Raw genomic sequence first — 20,590 nt, 5'->3', positions numbered from 1 at the left:
ACAATATGCACAACTGCAGTTCTGCACATGTGAATTATTCAACATTCTGGTTTCCCTGCAGCCTCAAGGGTCAGATACTTCAGCTGTGCGCAGAATGACTTATTACGCACTGTAAAATTCAATTAAATCTGACTACCTAGCATGCAGTGTAAAGACAGAAACTGCTAGGTGAGCTATGAATTGTGAGATAAAGTTTTCCTATAATAAGTTACCGTGACCGTTGACTAAAAATATGTTTCAAAAGTATAGTTGGTAAACCACAGTGACAGCTGTGATCTTCTGGGTTCTGTGTGAAGAGTTCCCCTCTGCACATTGACAACAGCAGGTCGCTCACCCGGCACTGCTGCCATTTACTAAATGCCTTGTATTTTTTTTTCATTGCATATTAGGCGTTCTCTGATTGGATGAGGTGGAGAGGAGGGATAGTGATGTCATAATCTAGCCTCGTCCAATCACACAATGAGATGGAAGCTGTCTTAGCTGGCTTGTTATTAAATAGTACAGGTGACAGAGGTAACATCCTGATAATTTTTTTTGCTGCCTAAAAACCCCGTTTTGTGGGGGAACTTGTTCTATTCTGATTCGTCTGGGGTGAGCAGCACTCTCCTAGCTCTACGTAGCAATGTGTTCTTTTCGACTACTACATCCTGATAATGACTACACTGGCTAGTATGTCACTGACCTAAAGGAGGGAGCATTAGAGTGGTTGTAGACCACAAACAACACGTATCCCTCTAAAGTGTGTACTAGCCTTAATCCATAGCACAGTGTGGTTCCTATCCATTCTCTTCCACCAGCTATCCAAAATAGTCACACCTGACAGTATATGCTGACAACACAGAATCCTGTGGGACGTCCCCCCCTCCCCATTCCAGCACACAGAACGTGACTGACAGTCTCAGCAGTGCACATTTCCCTATGATCTGTTGGGGGGGTGCTTGCCCTCCACTCAGGCCTCAAATTACACTCAGCTCTCCTATGTGCTTTGCAATGTGTGACATCAGATCCCTGCCCCTACTACAGTTTAAAGATGCTGTGTAAAATGTTTGCTTTAGGAGGCTGTAGAGAAAATATTGCTGCAGATAAATGGGTACAACATATCAGAGGCGTAACTAGAAACCTCCGGGCCCCGGTGCAAGAAATCAGGAAGGGCCCCCCCCGAAAAGCATGATTTTGATACTATATTTTTTTCCACTGTACAACAAAGTAAAACATTTCTGTGCAGCCTGTGTCCCCAGTGAAACCTGTGTCCCCAGTGCAGCCTGTGTCCCCAGTGAAACCTGTGTCCCCAGTGCAGCCTGTGTCCCCCAGTGCAGCCTGTGTCCCCAATGCAGTGGTGGTACTGGAGGGGGGTGGCAGGGGTACTGGAGGGGGATGGTGGTCCTGGAGAGGGGTGGCGGTGGTACTGGAGGTGGGTGGCGGTGGTACTGGAGGTGGGTGGCGGTGGTGGTACTGGAGGTGGGTGGCGGTGGTACTGGAGGGGGGTGGCGATGGTGGTACTGGAGGGGGGTGGCGATGGTGGTACTGGAGGGGGGTGGCGGGGGTGGTACTGGAGGTGGGTGGTGGTGGTGGTACTGGAGGGGGGGTGGTGGTACTGGAGGGAGATGTGGTCCTGGAGAGGGGTGGCGGTGGTGGTACTGGAGGTGGGTGGCGGTGGTGGTACTGGAGGAGGGTGGTGGTGGTGGTACTGGAGGGGGGTGGCGTGGGTGGTACTGGAGGGGGGGTGACGGGGTGGTACTGGAGGGGGATGGTGGTCCTGGAGAGGGGTGGCGGTGGTACTGGAGGTGGGTGGCGGTGGTGGTACTGGAGGGGGGGTGGTGGTGGTACTGGAGGGGGGTGGCGGTGGTGGTATTGGAGGGGGATGGTGGTCCTGGAGAGGGGTGGCGGTGGTACTGGAGGTGGGTGGCGGTGGTGGTACTGGAGGTGGGTGGCACGGTGGTGGTACTGGAGGTGGGTGGTGGTCCTGGAGAGGGGTGGCGGTGGTACTGGAGGTGGGTGGTGGTGGTACTGGAGGTGGGTGGCACGTGGTGGTACTGGAGGTGGGTGGCACGGTGGTGGTAGAACTGGAGGTGGGTGGCACGGTGGTGGTGGTACTGGAGGTGGGTGGCACGGTGGTGGTGGTGGTACTGGACATCAGGGTTCCCAGTGGGCCCCCTTGCTTCAGGGTCCCCAGAAAAAGTCACCCCCCTCCAGAGGTTTCCCTGTACCTTGCTGGACTCCGCTGTGCACCTTGGCCCCCAGCACATCTCTGTACCCCCACCTGGGGGGAGATCAGAAGCTCTATGATGTTCATGGGCGGCGGGATCTTCCTGAGTCTATACACACACTGGAGAGGGGTCAGCACGCTGTGAGTGGTGAGAGTGTCTCTCATGTAACAGCAGCACAGAGACATCGGCATTTACGTTTTATTTCCCCCTGGTCCGTACTCTCTCTCACGGGACACAAAACACACAGCTGATCTGCTCCCCCTTCGCCCCCCCCCTCCTGTCTTCTCCATCGGAAATGTGAGCTTGTTAGCTTCACATCTGAATGCCTGTGGAGAACACAGGAGAGGAGAGGTGGGGGGCGAAGGGGGAGCAGATCAGCTGTGTGTTTTGTGTCCCGTGAGAGAGAGTACGGACGAGGGGGAAATAAAACGTAAATACCGATGTCTCTGTGCTGTTGTTACATGAGAGACACTCTCACCACTCACAGCCCTGTGGATAGCAACCCCGCTGGGCCCCCCCCCCCCCACAGTGATGGAATTCCAGGGCCCAGTCGCAACTGCGACTGTTGCGACCCTGGTAATTCCGCCACTGCAACATATGTAGAAGGATTTGTTTAATCTCTGTGTATCACCTGAAGCTAGTCACTTCACGGGGTATATGTGAAGGTTTACAACCATATTAACAAAGCAGTTTTTGCTTTTCTGAGTCCACCCTGTAACATATTTTTTTTTTCACCTGTTAATTCAAATGTTTTTCTTTCAGCTTCCTTTAAAGCAGAAGTTAAATGTGTAAAATATATATATATATATATGTATATCACACACACACCACACACACACACACACACACACACAGACCTACGTGGTTGCAAGCATCGATCCGATGCTGCAACTGTCCCCTGCCACCCTCTAAGCCTGAGAACTTAGAGATAAAAAGACTGGTGATCGCTAGTTCTCAGTCTTCACTGAGCAGAGACTGTTAATGGCTGTAGAGGAGCTGGAGGGTGGGAGTGGTTGGCTCAGGCTGTCAGCAGTGCGCTGAGAGGCTGAACTAGCGGCCAGTCAGGTATCTGGGTGGATCCTGACATTAGAGCAGAGACTGTTAGTGACTGTGGAGGACCCGGAGGGTGAGGGCAGCTAGCTCAAACTGTCAGCAGTGCAGCGAGAGGCTGAAACAGCAGCTGGTCATTAATCTGGGTGGATCCCAACATTATTGTTGGGATCCCTGCAGTGCCTGGACTGGCTCTGTTATGTTAGCCAACAGCAGGTTGTGTAAGGTCCATCTAAATCTACTAATCAATCTAATGCCATGTACACACGACCGTTTTCTTTTCCATCAGAATAAACAGTTTTTCCCCAACAGAGTTCCACTGAAACGGTCTTGCCTACACACGATCACACCAAAGTCCGATTGTCTAGAAGGCGGTGACGTACAATATGTACGACGGGAGTAGAAAAAGGAAGTTCAATAGCCAGTAGGCAATAGCTGCCCTTGCGTTGTTTTTGGTCTGTCGGAGCAGCATCCAGACGAACAGTTTTCCCGATAGAAGATCAATCAATTTCTATTTCTAGGTCCATCAGAATTTTCGAAAAAAAAAAAAAAAGCCTGATGAGGCATACACACGATCGGAATATCCGATGAAAAGATTCCATCTGACTTTTTCTGCCAGAAAGTCTGGTCGTGTGTACACGGCATAACACTCCCCTCTCCAAATGGTGCTGGTGACAAAAAGTATGTGACTGGCTGGATCACCAGATAAAAATGAAAAAAAAAAAAAACCTTAGGAAAAAAAAACAAATGCAGCCATCACATTTAAAGCGGTAGCAAACTCTGTTTTACAACTTTCACCTACAGGTAAGCTTACAATAAGGCTTACCTGTAGGTACTGTGAAAATCTCCTAAAGTCGCACTGTTTAGGAGATATTCAAAGTGCATACAGCTGGTGACGTTGCGGCGCATGCGCTCTGAAGGTCTGGCATATCGTGCATGCACGGAAGTGACGCCATCGCGCCCCTGGCCACTCATGAACCCAGAAGGAAGAGCGGGATCAGCGGCGCACTGGAGGTGTTTGTTTTAAGGCACGTCACTCTGAAGGTCTGGCATACCGCGCATGCATGGAAATTACACCATCGCGCCCCAGAAAGAAGAGCGGGATCAGCGGGGGCACTGGAGAGATTTGTTTTAACCACTTGCCGACCGCCGCACGACGATGTACGTCGACAGAATGGCACGGGCAGGCATAAGGGCTTACATGTACGTCCTTGCCTGCCCGCGGGTCGGGGGCCCGATCGGGCCCCCGCCCGGTGCCTGCCCGCGGTTGGTATTCGTTCGGGAGCGATCCCGGACGAGGGGACGGCCATTCATTCATGGCCACCCCCTCGCGATCGCTCCCGACGAATGAAAATGTCCGGTGACATCACTTCCTCTCCTGTAATGTAAACACAGGAGAGGAAGTGATGTATTCTCTCCTCCGTGTCGGTATTTTTCGTTCCGGCACCGAGGAGAGAGCATCGGTGAGTTGCACAAGCACTACACTACACAGTAGAACATGCCAGGCACACTCACACCCCCCCTTTACCCCCCGATCACCCCCCAATTACCCCTGCCCCCCCAGTCACAGTGACACCAATTGCTTTTTTTTTTTTTTTTTTGCATTGGTGTCATTTGTGACTGTAATAACTGTTAGGGCAGTTAGGGTTAGCCCCCTTTAGTTCTAATGTGCCCCCCTAACCCCCCCAATAAAGGTTTAACCCCGTAATCACCCCCCGTCGCCAGTGTCACTAAGGCTGGGTTCACATTGCAGCGGTTTATGAGAACGAATGTGATTCGCACCGCACTGCAGTGCAAATCACATCCGATCTCTGTGCGATTCGAGTTCAGCCATACAGATAGTATGGCTGAATTCGTGTCGCACCCGCCGCACCCGCCGCACCCGCCGCAAATTCGCACGGGACCCTTTTTTTGGCCCGCAGCAGAATCGGATCACATGGGTGTTCACACCATGCGATCCGAGTTTGCAGATCGCACTGCGATATGCGAACTGATCTGGGGGTGTCATTAACATTTCACTGACACTCCCAGCAGTTCGCATAGGGCAGTGTGAACTGCCGCAGGGAGGCATGCGATGCGGGAACCCGCCACGGATTCGTGGCGTTCCCGCATCGCTCCAGTGTGAACCCAGCCTAATAAGCGATCATTTTTCTGATCGCTGTATTAGTGTCACAGGTGACGCTAGTTAGGCAGGTAGGTATTTAGGTTCGCCGCAGCTTTTTATAGCGCCAGGGACTCCCATATACTACCGCATAAAGCCCCCTGATTTCCCCCTAGTTAACCCTTTCACCAGTGATCACCATATAACTGTTACAGGTGACGCTGGTTGGTTAGTTATTTTTTTATAGTTTCAGGGCACCCGCCATTTATTACCTAATAAAGGTTTAACCCCCTGATCACCCGGCGGGTGTCATTTGTGACTGTAATAACTGTTAGGGCAGTTAGGGTTAGCCCCCTTTAGTTCTAAGGTACCCCCCTAACCCCCCCAATAAAGGTTTAACCCCGTGATCACCCCCGTCGCCAGTGTCACTAAGGCTGGGTTCACATTGCAGCGGTTTATGAGAACGGATGTGATTCGCACCGCACTGCAGTGCAAATCACATCCGATCTCTGTGCGATTCGAGTTCAGCCATACAGATAGTATGGCTGAATTCGTGTCGCACCCGCCGCACCCGCCGCAAACTCGCACGGGACCCTTTTTTTGGTCCGCAGCAGAATCGTATCGCATGGGTGTTCACACCATGCGATCCGAGTTTGCAGATCGCACTGCGATATGCGAACTGATCTGGGGGTGTCATTAACATTTCACTGACACTCCCAGCAGTTCGCATAGGGCAGTGTGAACTGCCGCCGGGAGGCATGTGATGCGGGAACCCGCCGCGCATTCGTGGCGTTCCCACATCACTCCAGTGTGAACCCAGCCTAATAAGCGATCGTTTTTCTGATCGCTGTATTAGTGTCACAGGTGACGCTAGTTAGGCAGGTAGGTATTTAGGTTCGCCGCAGCTTTTTATAGCGCCAGGGACCCCCATATACTACCGCATAAAGCCCCCTGATTGCCCCCTAGTTAACCCTTTCACCAGTGATCACCATATAACTGTTACAGGTGACGCTGGTTGGTTAGTTATTTTTTTTATAGTTTCAGGGCACCCGCCATTTATTACCTAGTCTCACTAGTGTACCCCTAAATTTAGGGGTGTCTACTTTCCAAAATGGGGTAATTTGGGGGGGGGTTTGTGCCATCTTGGCATTTTATGGCTTTCAAAACTGTAACGCCCTTAGAAATCCTGAAGGCAGTGCTTGGTTTTCGGGGCCCCGTACGCGGCTAGGCTCCCAAAAAGTCCCACATATGTGGTATCCCCGTACTCAGGAGAAACAGCAGAATTTATTTTGGGGTGTCATTTCACATATGCCCATGGCATGCGTGAGCAATATATCATTTAGTGACAACTTTGTGAAAAAAAAAAAAAAAAAAAAAAAAGTTTGTAATTTTCCCGCAACTTGTGGCAAAATATAAAATATTCCATGGACTCAACATGCCTCTCAGCAAATAGCTTGGGGTGTCTACTTTCTAAAATGGGGTCATTTGTGGGGGTTTTGTGCCATCTTGGCATTTTATGGCCTTCAAAACTGTAATAGGTAGTGAGAAGTGAAATGAAAAATTTACGCCCTTAGAAAGCCTGAAGGCGGTGCTTGGTTTTCGGGGCCCCGTACGCGGCTAGGCTCCCAAAAAGTCCCACATATGTGGTATCCCCGTACTCAGGAGAAGCAGCAGAATTTATTTTGGGGTATCATTTCACATATGCCCATAGCATGTGTGAGCAATATATCATTTAGTGACAACTTTGTGTAAAAAAAAAATATATATATATTTTTTGTCATTATTCAATCGCTTGAGGCAAAAAAATTAAATATTCAATGGGCTCAACATGCCACTTATCAATTTCCTTAGGGTGTCTACTTTCCAAAATGGGGTCATTTGGGGGGGTTTTGTACTGCCCTGCCATTTTAGCACCTCAAGAAATGAGATAGGCAGTCGTAAACTAAAAGCTGCGTAAATTCCAGAAAACGTACCTTAGTTTGTAGATGTGACAACTTTTGCGCAAACCAATAAATATACAATTATTGACTTTTTTTTACCAAAGACATGTGGCTGAATACAATTTGGCCTAAATGTATGACTAAAATTGAGTTTATTGGATTTTTCTAATAACAAAAAGTAGAAAATATCATTTTTTTTCAAAATTTGCGGTCTTTTTACGTTTATATCGCAAAAAATAAAAATCGCAGAGGCAATCAAATACCATCAAAAGAAAGCTCTATTTGTGGGAAGAAAAGGACGCAAATTTTGTTTGGGTACAACATTGCATGACCGCGCAATTACCAGTTAAAGCAACGCAGTGCCAAATTGTAAAAAGACCTCTGGTCATTTACCAGCAAAATGGTCCGGTCTGAAAGTGGTTAAGGTGCGCCTCTCATAATATGCTAGTATGTGATGCATACTAGCACATTATGACATTGTCTTGCAGAGGATTTTTTTTCCTTCAACTGCGGATTACTATCACTTTAAGGATTAATGAAGCTGCAATAGATTACATTTTTGTTTGTGGGTTTAATACCCCTTAAATACATATCCACTGCAAGCTGTAAACATGCATTCAGTTTAGATCTTTCACTAATATGAAAATATTAGTGGATCCAAGGGTACTGGTAGGGTCCTATAGAACAAACAAATTTGTACAAAGTAGATGAGACCCTTTCTTTTCCTCCTTTTTTCCCCTTGTGCTCACTCTCAGGTCCTCTATTCCTGCTTTCCCTGGCTTTGTCCTCCACCCCCTTCTTCTGACCCACTTCCCTCCCTTCCTTAATGGTAATGCTATTAGTTAAATGCATTAACAATAAGATTCTCTTATTTGTTCCCCTTTGTTTTGCGGAATATACAGTTTGAAATTGTTGTTATATCTGTTCAATAAGAGCAAAAATAACTGTTGATTCTGCCAGAAGTCCTGTGAGCTTAGAACTTCCTGTGTACAAGGATGGGTTATGGAAATAAAGAAGGGGGTGACAATGGGGGTTATTTACAGAAGGCAAATCCACTTTGCACTACAAGTGCACTCACTGTAAATCTGAGGGGTAGGTTTAAAATGAGGGGAAGCTCTGCTAATTTTATCATCCATTCATGTGCAAGCTAAAATGCTGTTTATTTTCCTTGCATGTCCCCCTCGGATATACAGTGACTGAAATTCCAAGTGCACTTTCAAGTGCACTTGTAGTGCACTTGTAGTGCAAAGTGGATGTACCTTTGTAAATAACCCTGTATGCGGAGAAGTCTATGTCCTTTGCAATACATCAGACATGAAGTAGTGTTTGGGGTTTCTGATCTCAAGCAGAAAGGAGCACACTTTATTTCAGTCACATCAACGGTTACCTGCACTTGCTGTGTTTAAAGAAAAAAATAGAAGGAAATGTGGATGTAATGCAGAGATGTACTATTTTTGTATTAATATTATTTTTCTTTGATATTTTTTTGCAGCAGGAACTTTTTTTCATTTTAAGAATAATTCTCCTTGTAAGTTATTTGTTATATATTATGAGAGCGGAAACTTTTCATTAGAGGCTTAACAGAATACATTATCTCTAAATGATGTTACAGTAGTACCTGAACTGTGATCATGTCCACTTTGTATTCTAGATAGGGCTGGATTTAAAGTGATTGTAAACCCTTATATACCACTTTGACCTACAGGTAAGCCTAGATTAAGGCTTACCTGTAGGTCCAAGAAATATCTCCTAAACCTACACGGTTTAGGAGATATTTACTAAAAGACAGGCACCGCTGCGATATGCCATTAGTGGCGGCTCCCGTGCGCATGCGCGGGAGTGACGACATCTCTGCTCCGGCGCTGTGAGTGGCTGGAGCAGCGATACCCAGAAGAAGATGGATGCGCCGTACAGCAGGGGACAGCAGTGACATCTGTGTCAGGTAAGTGACACATAATGGGCTAGTATGCGATGCATAGTAGCCCATTATGCTTTACCTTTGCAGGGAAACAAGGAAGAAGTAAACCCATCAGGGTTTACTTCCTCTTTAAGCAACAGGCTACGTCTTGTGCTGATCCCCCTCCTACCCCAGTCAACTGGCTAGTTGTATTATCAGTGATGTGTGGGTGTGTTTTGCCACACCTGGCAGCCCTATTACCCTGAGCCATAGTCTACATAGACTACAGGCAGTCCCCGAGTTACAAACAAGATGGGGACTGTAGGTTTGTTCTTAAGTTGAATCTGTTTGTAAGTCGGAACAGGTCAATTTTTTAAGTGTAGCTCCAGCCAAAAAATCTATTGTTAAGCTTTTTGGATAACATAGGGAAGGGTTATCACCCCTGTAACATTTGTTTTGCTGTCTGTGCCCCTGTACAGAAGATTGCAGCTCACTTGAATCAATGACCAATGACAATTGGATTTTGAATATTTTGGGCTGTTAGGGAAACATGGACTGGTGATAAAGTATCAGTGGAGACACTTTTTCCCATATTAACTCTTACAGGAGAGAATTTCCCTTCCTAGGGGTAGATTTCCCCTCACTTCCTGTTGTCTCCCTCCGTTTTTAAGTAGGGGTCGTTTGTAAGTCAGATGTTTGTAAGTAGACGACCGCCTGTATTCAAAAATCTGGCCTAGAAATTCCTGCAGGCAACGGCTGTCCACCCAAGATATTGAGCTCTTGACAGCAGCTCTTGGTCAGAATTATGCCTTGTACACATGGTCGGAAATTCCAATGGAAAAGGTCCGATCGGATTATATTGTCGGAAAATCCGATCGTGCGTGGGCTCTATCGGACTTTTTCCATCAGAAATTCAGACGGAAAAAATTTGAGAGCAGGATCTCAAATTTTCCGTCAAAAAAATCCGATCTGACTTTTTCCGATCGTTTGTAGAGAATTACGATTGGACAAAGTGCCACGCATGCTCAGATCAAATTACGAGACCAAAGCTATTGGCTACTAGCCTCAACGTAGTCCCGTCATAACGAACAAACGTCATCACGTTCTGAACGATCTGATTTTGTCTGACAACTTTGTCTGACCGCGTGTATAAAACACCAGTTTATGACAAAATCAGTCTGGAAAAAAAAAAATCGCAAAAAAAAAAAAGGGCATTAGCAGACCAACCAATCTCACTGCATGCATCACACAGTGCTAAATCATCTTAGAGACCCCAGGAAGCAAGCATGTTTCCTTTTAGACCCCGGTATACTATCACTCAATCTGAGTGAATGAACTGTAAAGCCAATATTCACACTGTAAGGTGCATTAAAAATGCCGGTGTAAATAAAGAACTAAAAATGTGTTAACCGCTTTAGCCGATATCAGGATCAGCTTAAATAAACACTAGAACAGGCCGTATATGAATATTTGTAATTTTCACTGAACATCTCTCTATGTAGCTCTTGCACACTTTATATTATTTATCTAATTATAAAGATATGGAAAATGCATTAGGGCCTTGATGCTGTCTATATATATGTTACGCCTTCGTTTCAATCTAACCTTTGTTCCCATTTTTGACAGATGAATGAAGGAGAAATGCATACTCATATGAAGATCATTTATCTCAATGGTGAGATGTTGATTCAATGCAGAAAAGCAATTACATAACTGGATGATCTGACAGGAATAGCGAAAAATGAAAACATGCTCTGCATTGTCCCATTTCTAGTCCATCATCTGCCTTGTAAAGTGCCTTTGGGAAGTGAATTGTTCTATGCAAAAGATAAAGGCTCCTTCCAAAGGTCAAGGATACTCTTATCTTATTATTTAATTAAAAACGTGGTAAGCTATTGAGTGGTATATACCATTGTCATTTCATACTGAATTCATACTATGCATAATACATAGTAGTAATATAATCAGATAAGGGAAAAAAAAGTACATACCTAAACTTGTATAGACTTCTCTTGCCATATTCAGGGGTGATGAAGAAAATGTTTTGGCATAAAAACGTAGAATCCTTTCCTAAAATTAACAACATATATTAGCGGTGTTCATCTATTGACAACCCTACCTAGGTTGTTACTTAAGAAAGAAATATTTTATCTATATTCTCTTCACTTTCCGAATCTGAAGAAGAAAAAAACATGAACAGTCTATAATGTGGTGCTGACAATGACTACTGTCCTTAAAGCCCAACTTCAGAGAAAATTTGTTTTTTCGTAGAGTGTGCACGGAATCTAAAAAAAATTCGGTTTTTACTGCATTCTGTGACTCCACTGGACAGACTTAAAAGAAGAACTGCAGTCTGCTCACATAATTTGTATTAAAAACATATTTGCCATTCTGAAGCTTCCCTCCAATCACTCTGCATATTATTTTATATAAATTGTGATCCTGTACTTGCCAAACATGCTGCAGAAGTCTCCCACCACTTGCGCCCCCCCCCCCACCCTCCACATTTCTTGTCCTGCTGCTGAGACAGGGACAGGAATTGTAGGGGAAATATACTGGACCACGTCACAGATACCAAACAACTTGACATAAGAACTGTGTGTACCCAAGTGTATATATCTAGCCAAAAAAAATAAAATAAGCTGGAGCCATCTACACAATTCTGCTTTATAGAGATAATGTATATAATAAATAAATCACATATGGGAGGTGTTTAAAGAAACAGCACAGATCAAGGACAGCATAAAAAATGTGACATACAGTATCTCACAAAAGATAGTATACCCCTCACATTTTTTGTAAATATGTTATTATTTATTGTGACATACCAAAGCAGAGCATGATCCCCTCCCTTCGGACACTGGGCTGCAGGGCAGTATTCCAACATGATAACGACTCCAAAACACAGCTCCAAGACTGCCTTGCTAAAGAAGCTGAGGGTAAAGTGATGGACTGGCCAAGCATATCTCCAGACCTAAAACCCTATTGAACATCTGTAGGGCATCCTCAAATGGAAGGTGGAGAAGCGCAAGGTCTCTAACATCCACCAGCTTCATGATGTCATCATGGAGAAGTGGTAGAGAACTCTAGTGGCAACCTGTGAAGCTCTGGTGAACTTCATGCCCAAGAGGGTTAAGGCAGTGCTGGAAAATAATGGTGGCCCCACAAAATATTGACACTTTGGGCGCAATTTGGACATTTTCACTTAGGGGTGTACTCACTTTTGTTGCCAGCAGTTTAGAAATTAACCGGCTCACGCAGATATACTGCGGCAGAATGTCTCTCCTGGGCAAAACCCCATATGGGTACATCCTTCCCTTTTTGGCCACCAGGGGGGGACCCGAAATCCTTGTGCTGTCAGAGGAGAGCAGACATGTTGTTTGCTCCTACCATGTAGGAACAGCGCTATGTCTCCTCTCTTACTCACACATTTAACCCCCTCTCTTACTCACACATTTAATCCCTTAATCAGCCCCTAGTGTTAACCCCTTCCCTGCCAGTGACATTTACACAGTAACTGGTGTATTTTTATAGCTGTATATTTGTCAATGGTCCCAAAAATGTGTCAAAAGTGTCTGATTTGTCCGTGGCAATACCGCTAAAAATCTCAGATCACTGCCATTACTAGTAAAAAAACAAAAATAATAACAATAATAAAAATGCCATAAATCTTTCCCATAGTTTGTAGATGCTATAACTTTTGCGTAAACCAATCAATATACACTTATTGCAATTTTTTTTACCAAAAAAGAATACATATTGGCCTGAACTGATGAAGACATTTTTTTTATTTTTTTTTTTAAATCGGGGGATATTTATTATAGTAAAAAATATTTTTTTTTTCAAAAGTGTCGCTCTTTTTTTAACAGCGCAAAAAATAAAAACTGCAGAGGTGATCCAATACCACCAATAGAAAGCTCTATTTGTGGGGGAAAAAAAGGACGCAGATTTCATTTGGTTACAGCATTGCATGGCCGCGCAATTGTCAGTTAAAGCAACGCAGTGCCGAATTGTAAAAAGTTCTCTGGTAAGGAAGGGGGGTTGTCAGAAACCATGAATCAGACCAAGACAGAACACACTTGTCTAATAATAAAATTAAATAGAACAAAACGTAGTCAAAACATAGCCAAAGTTCAGTAACCAGCATGGATAGTCAGACAAGCCAGAAATCCATGTAGTGGAATAGCAAGCAGGATCTGGAGCCAGAAGGAATGTCAGCCAAGCAAGTCTTTAACAGGAATGCAGGAGATAGTCTCTGTGATGCTGACCAAGGCGAAGGCGGAGATCATCTGGGCTGGGCAGCTTAAGTAGGCAGGACTGAAGAGCAGGATATCATCAACAGGTGGGTCACTGTGGAGAGATAGGAGCTGGCAATTGGCGACAGCTGAGCCACCAGCTCAAAGGAGGAAGGGCTGAGCCCAGCCCTGACGGGGTAAAATCTTTCAGGCTGAAGCAGTTAATGGCTGTGTGTTGAGTTATTTTGAGGGGACAGCAAATCTCCACTGTTATACAAGCTGTACACTCACTGCTTTACATTTGGAGCAAAGTGTAATTTCTTCAGTGTTATCACATGAAATGAAATAATAAAATATTTACAAAAATGGGAGGAATGTACTCACTTTTGTGAGATACTGTAAGTACTGTATTTACTCAAGTCTATTCCCAGTCTATCCAAACCTAAGAAAAGTTTGGGCTGGAGCCATGTGGACAATTAGACTTTATAGTGATCACTTAAAAAAATTAAAAAATTATCACAAATGGGAGCAGCAGAAATCAAGGGCAGAAAAAAAAATTCACATAGTTACTGTATTTACTCAAGTGTACTCCCAATCTATCCCAACCTAGGAATAGTTTGGGCTGGAGCTATCTGCTTTATATGGGTAACTTTAAAAATCACATATGGGAGTTATTTACAGGAACAAAGCAGCACAAATCAAGGCAGTGACCCCTGAGCGGAACTGTACTGTTCTGCTGTTTTTCACATGTATTACATGTTCTGCCTAGTCCTCTCCTGAAGGTGGCGTAATAACCCTACGGTCAAGATTAATGGAGCTGTGTCCGTCAATAAATGAAAGAGAAAAAAAATAAAAAAAGAACAGTGACATAATTACTGTATTTACTCACGTCTATTTTCAGTTTATTCAAACCTAAGAAACGTTTTGGATAGAGCCATGTACACAATTCTACTTCATAGTGATAACTTAACCACTTGCTGTTCGCCCTATAGCAGAAACACGGCGGCAAAGTGGTTTCAAAATTCTGACCGGACGTCCTATGACGTGATCAGGATTTTGAGCCGCTGCACCTCCCCCCCGGGGGCGCACACCGCGGCGATCGTTGTTGCGGGGTGTCAGTCTGACACCCCGCAACTACGATCTCGGTAAAGAGTCTCAGACGGAGGCGCTTTACCACGTGATCAGCCGTGTCCAATCACAGCTGATCACAGTGTAAATAGGAAGAGCCGATGATCGGCTTTTCCTCACTTGCGTCTGTCAGACGCGAGTAGAGGAGAGCCGATCGGCTGTTCCTCTGATGGGGGGTCTGTGCTGATCGATTATCAGTGCAGCCCCCCCGAGGATACCCACACTGGACCACCAGGGACGCCACCAGACCACCAGGGATGCCCAGCACCAGGTATGCCACCCTAGACCATCAGGGATGCCAGTCAGTGCCCACAATGGATGCCAATCAGTGCCCGCAATGGATGCTTATCAGTGCCCGCAATGGGAATCACTGATTGGCATGCATTATTGTTTGGCCCTGATTGGCATCCATCAGTACAGTATAATACAATACAATGCCGCCTATCAGTGCCCATCCGTGCCGCCTATCAGTGCCCATCCATGCCCATCCATGCTGCCTACCCATGCCAATCTGTGCCAGCTATCAGTGCCAATTTGTGCCACCTATCAGTGCACATCCGTGCCACCCATCAGTGCCCATCAGTGCCACATATCAGTATCCATCAATGCCAACTCATCAGTGCCACTTCATTGGTGCCACCTCATCAGTGCCACCTTATCAGTGCCCGTCAGTGCAGCCCCATCAGTGAAGGAGAAAACATACTTATTTACAAAGTTTTGAAACTGAAACAAAAAAAACTATTTTTTTTCAAATTTTTCTGTCTTTTTTTATTTGTTTAGCAAAAAATAAAAACCGTAGAGGTGATCAAATACCACCAAAAGAAAGCTCTATTTGTTGGAAACATTTTTTTTTTAAATTTCATTTGGATACAGTGTAGCATGACTGTGCCATTGTCAAAAAGCTCAAAATTGGTGTGGGCAGGAAGGTGTTTAAGTGCCCTGTATTGAAGTGGTTAAAAAAAAAAAAAATTACATAAGTTACACAGGAAAAAAGCAGCACAAATCAAGAAAAAAATAAAAAAATAAACTTAACATAAATACTTTATTTACTCAAGTCTATTCTGGTCTATCCAAAGAAAAGTTTTGGCTGGAGCCATGTAGACAATTCTTCTTTAGGCTGGGTTCACACTGCTGCGATGCGGGAACGCTGCGAATCTATTGCGGGTTCCCGCATCGCATGCCTCCCGGCGGCAGTTCACACTGCGAACTGCTGGGAGTGTCTGTGAAAAGTTAATGACACCTCCAAATCAGTTCGCATATCGCAGTGCGATCTGCAAACTCGAACAGGAATCGGATCGCATGGTGTGAACACCCATGCGATCCGATTCTGCTGCGGACCAAAAAAAGGGTCCTGTGAGAGTCTGGGCCGGATGCGATGCGAATTCAGCCATACTATCTGTATGGCTGAACTCGCATCGCACAGAGATCGGATGTGATTTGCACTGCAGTGCGGTGCGAACCACATCCGATCTCGTACACCGCAGCAGTGTGAACCCAGCATTATAGTGAGAACTTTAAAAATAAAATCACATGTGGGAGGTGTTCACAGGAAGAAAAAAAAAAGCAGTACAAATCGAAAGACAACAAAACAAAAAAACAAAAAAACTTGACACAAGTACTCTATTTACCCAAATCTATTCCCAGACTATACAAATCTAAGAAAAGTTTGGGCTGGAGCTGCCTAGGCAATTATATTTTATAGTGATAACTTAAAAAAAAATAAAAAGAAATCACATATGGGGGGTGTTCACAGGAAAAAAGCAGCACAAATCACGGGCAGAAAAGAAATTTGACATAATTACTGTATTTACTCAAGTCTACTCCCAGTCTATCCAAACCTAAGAAAAGTTTGGGCTGGAGTTATCTGTTTTATAAGGCAAATTTAAAATAATAATAAAAAATAAATAAAAAAAGTCACATAAATTAGGTATTTACAGGAACAAAGTAGCACAAATCCAGGACAGTGAAAAAGTGACATAAGTACTGTATTTATTCAAGTCTATCCAAACCTAAGAAAAGCGCTGGTTGGAGCTGTCTGGGCAATTTTACTTTACAGTAATAATGTTAAAAAAAATCCCATATGGGAGGTCTTCACAGGAAAAAAAAGCAGCACAAATCAAGTCCCTTGCTAGTACCAACGCAGGTGACATGTATTAATTGGCACAATGACATTCTTGACCAATGCAGGGGGAATTTCACAAAAGAGACCAAAAAGTCACAGTACATTTGGTCTAAGCTTAGCAGACACTGTACTACTGTGCCATGTCTCTGCATGTACCTGCTTTTAATGATTTTCTTTCCACGGTTTTATGAAGTTAGCGAAGATGCTGACTTCTAGTCGGTTGCACTTATTATAGAGTCCTAAAGCTGTCGCGGTAGTGTCTGGATCCATACCACCAATAATCTGATCCTGCGGTATAAGAACATTACCAGAAGCATCGTAATAAAACTGAGCAATGCTTGTGATAACCTGCGCTGCATTTTCTAAGCAGAATTAGAACTGTAAAGAATGCCCCCTTATGGTTATATGGCTTATATTATCTAGGCTATGTCCATCGAAAAAAAATGAAGGGAAACTTAAGCCTCTTTACTTCCAAAAATAAAAAAATTAAAAAAGTGCATAAGTAGTTTGCCACTGGCAATGAATGACAGCTAAGGAGGACAATATATGGGGAAAAAGGGGTTCTAAGGCACAGGTTCTTGGACCCTGAAAGCCATTATGTGATGTTATGGAATACATTATGATTGGATGGGGTATAAATATTGATCAAGCATTGATCAAGCACACAGACAGCATCAATAATGCTTAAGTTTAGCAGTAAAAACTGGAGTTTTAAGATACAGCTCACAGTATTATAGTGATAGGAAAAAGCAGCCATATATAATGACGGAAAGCTGGCACATAAAGAAACACCAGACAAAAAAAAAAAAAAAAAAAAAACATGGATCGGTCTTGAATAATTTGTTGTGAGCCAAAGAACCCTTAAAAATGGTAAGCCATTACTTCATTGAACATGATTAATGAATAATGATATGTGGAAACATTTACTTTTTTTTTTTTAATTCAATTAACGAAGAACTAATTATCTGCATCAACATCAAACACAATGATTCATAGTGGACTTGTCATCATGGATAACACATTTTGTGATTTAACATTTATAAAAAAAAAAAAAAAAAAAAAAAAAAAAGTTTTACTTAGTAGCCATCCTTTACTTTTTGTTTCCGGATTTTTAACACATTACTATAAATTAAAAAGTAAAATAAACCAGTAATAATGAAACAAAACAGAAAACAAATGCATATAATTAGGGGCATGGCTTTGAAATGACTGTGAAGCTTATCAAACCATGACTGCATGTTTTACTAAGACAATTAAAACTTTAGTGACATGGATATTAAAGCAAGGAGGTACAACACAATTATCTAATCAATCTTTGGTATCATGTTCTTTAGAAGAATTAGGGCTCATGCACACAGGATGTTTTTACAGATGCTGCTAGGGATGTTTGAGGTTTTATTTAACTGCCGCTAAACACACCTCCATGTTAGCCTATGTGTCCGCACTGTAACAAGCGTTTAGCCGCATTTGGCGTTTTTACATTATAGGGAGTGTTTTTAATGAAAAAATGTCAAAAAACACTAACGCCCAAAAAAATTTGGAAAAAAACGCCTGTAATCGATTATAAACACTCATCAAAAACACAGCTAACAGAGCGTTTTTAACGCTGCTTTTTCCTGGCAGCAGCGCTGGTGTTTTTTTAAAAGTTCTGTGTACATGAGTTATTTCCCTGTAGTCACAAATCAAATTTAATCTTTCAGCGCAGGTCTGGTCCCAATTGGTGGTTGAGGAGCCATAACATCATGCTTTGTACATAAAACTCATAGTTGCTTACATGCTATACTTAAAGTGGTATTAAAGCTTTGTTTTTTTTTGTTTTGTTTTTTTAATAACAAACATGTTATACTTACCTGCTCTGTGCAGTGCTTGTGCACAGAGCCACTCGATCCTTTTTTTCTGAGCTCCCTACCAGCGCTCTTGGGTTCTCCCCCCTCGAGCAGTGCCGCTTGCCCTGGGGGCACCGTTGTGTGCTCGCTCCTGAGCCGCTTTTCTATGCGTCCATAAGACAGCCCCCCCCCCCCCACTCTCTTCTCATTGGCTCACTGGCTGTGATTGACAACAGTGGGAGTCAATGGGCTCTCGCTGTTGTCTCAGCCAATGAGGAGGGAGAGTCCCAAGACAGTGGAGTCTATTGTGAACATCCCTGGATCAAAGGGAGCAATAAAATGCATGAAGGTAAAAAACCTTCTTTAGTACCACTAAAGAATCGTCTTTAGAACCACTTTAAAGGAGAAGTAGAAGAGCCAAAGCTCTTTTGGCCTTACTTCTCCTGTGGATCACAGTAGTGTACTTTTTTCTTCACTCCTGTAACCCGTATTCAGCCAAACAACAGGCTAAAGTCTGATGTCGGCTGATGTCTAGATACAGGCTCTGGAGAGATCCCAAATGCCTGACTGGCAGCTGGCTCAGCCTCCCAGTGAGCCACGGAGCCAAAACCTTACATTGGACCAGCTTAGATATATCGCACCTGTGGGATCCCTCTAGAAGCTGGAAATCACTGTAGTCGACTAGTAATCAAGTGATCTCCACTGGCTTTTGGGTCCAATGCCCAGCCTGATATGCTGCACTTTGAGCCCAGAAGGCTGACCACACAACATGAGTGCCATTCACAGAATGCTTTGCATTTTTTCAATGCATTCAAATCGTTATCTGATTAGACGAGTTGGAGTGTTAACATCACACTCTCCACCTCGAGAAAGCTTTTCAATGCCATACCAGGAATTCTTATTTAATGCACAGTTAAAGCAGTTGTATACCCCGCTTGGACATTTTTACCTACAGGTAAGTCTATAATAAGGCTTACCTGTACAGTGGTGTGAAAAAGTGTTTGCCCCCTTCCTCATTTCCTGTTCCTTTGCATGTTTGTCACACTTAAGTGTTTCGGAACATCAAACCAATTTAACCAGTTGCCGACCGCCGCACGCCGATGTACGTCGGTACAATGGCACGGGCAGGCATAAGGACATACATGTACGTCCCTTGCCTCCCGCGGGTCGGGGGCCCGATCGGGCCCCCGCCCGGTGCCTGCGGCGGTCGGTATTCGTACGGGAGCGATCCCGGACGAGGGGACGGCCATTCATTCATGGCCACCCCCTCGCGATCGCTCCCGACGAATAGAAATCCCCGGTGACATCACTTCCTCTCCTGTAATGTAAACACAGGAGAGGAAGTGATGTATTCTCTCCTCCGTGTCGGTATTTTTCGTTCCGACACGGAGGAGAGCGGATCAGTAAGTTGCACCAACACTCTACACACACAGTAGAACATGCCAGGCACACTCACACCCCCCCTTTACCCCCCGATCACCCCCCCAATTACCCCTGCCCCCCAGTCACAGTGACACCAATGTCATTTTTTTTTTTTTTTTTTGCATTGGTGTCATTTGTGACTGTAATAACTGTTAGGGCAGTTAGAGTTAGCCCCCTTTAGTTCTAATGTACCCCCCTAACCCCCCCAATAAAGGTTTAACCCCGTGATCACCCCCCGTCGCCAGTGTCACTAAGGCTGGGTTCACATTGCAGCGGTTTATGAGAACGAATGTGATTCGCACCGCACTGCAGTGCAAATCACATCCGATCTCTGTGCGATTCGAGTTCAGCCATTCGCCGCACCCGCCACACCCGCCGCACCCGCCGCAAATTCGCACGGGACCCTTTTTTTGGCCCGCAGCAGAATCGGATCGCATGGGTGTTCACACCATGCGATCCGAGTTTGCAGATCGCACTGCGATATGCGAACTGATCTGGGGGTGTCAGTAACATTTCACTGACACTCCCAGCAGTTCGCATAGGGCAGTGTGAACTGCCGCCGGGAGGCATGCGATGCGGGAACCCGCCGCGCATTCGTGGCGTTCCCGCATCGCTCCAGTGTGAACCCAGCCTAATAAGCGATCGTTTTTCTGATCGCTGTA

General features: G+C 44.6%; 1 protein-coding gene across 2 annotated transcripts in view; it reads right to left on the bottom strand.

The window, feature by feature from the left end:
- TBC1D32 (TBC1 domain family member 32) overlaps positions 1–20,590 on the bottom strand; it is a 448,964-nt gene that overhangs the window by 362,191 nt on the left and 66,183 nt on the right. For both annotated transcript variants that reach the window (XM_077487027.1, XM_077487028.1), the window contains exon 7: positions 11,187–11,265. In XM_077487027.1, coding sequence (XP_077343153.1) covers positions 11,187–11,265 — 79 coding nt within the window. The remainder of the gene's footprint in view (positions 1–11,186; positions 11,266–20,590) is intronic.

This window comes from Lithobates pipiens, unplaced genomic scaffold (assembly GCF_037356315.1).
Source record: "Lithobates pipiens isolate NorthernLeopardFrog02 unplaced genomic scaffold, aLitPip1_a1.2 Scaffold_18, whole genome shotgun sequence".
Lineage (NCBI taxonomy): Eukaryota > Metazoa > Chordata > Amphibia > Anura > Ranidae > Lithobates > Lithobates pipiens.
This window is presented reverse-complemented; position numbering and strand designations above follow the sequence as displayed.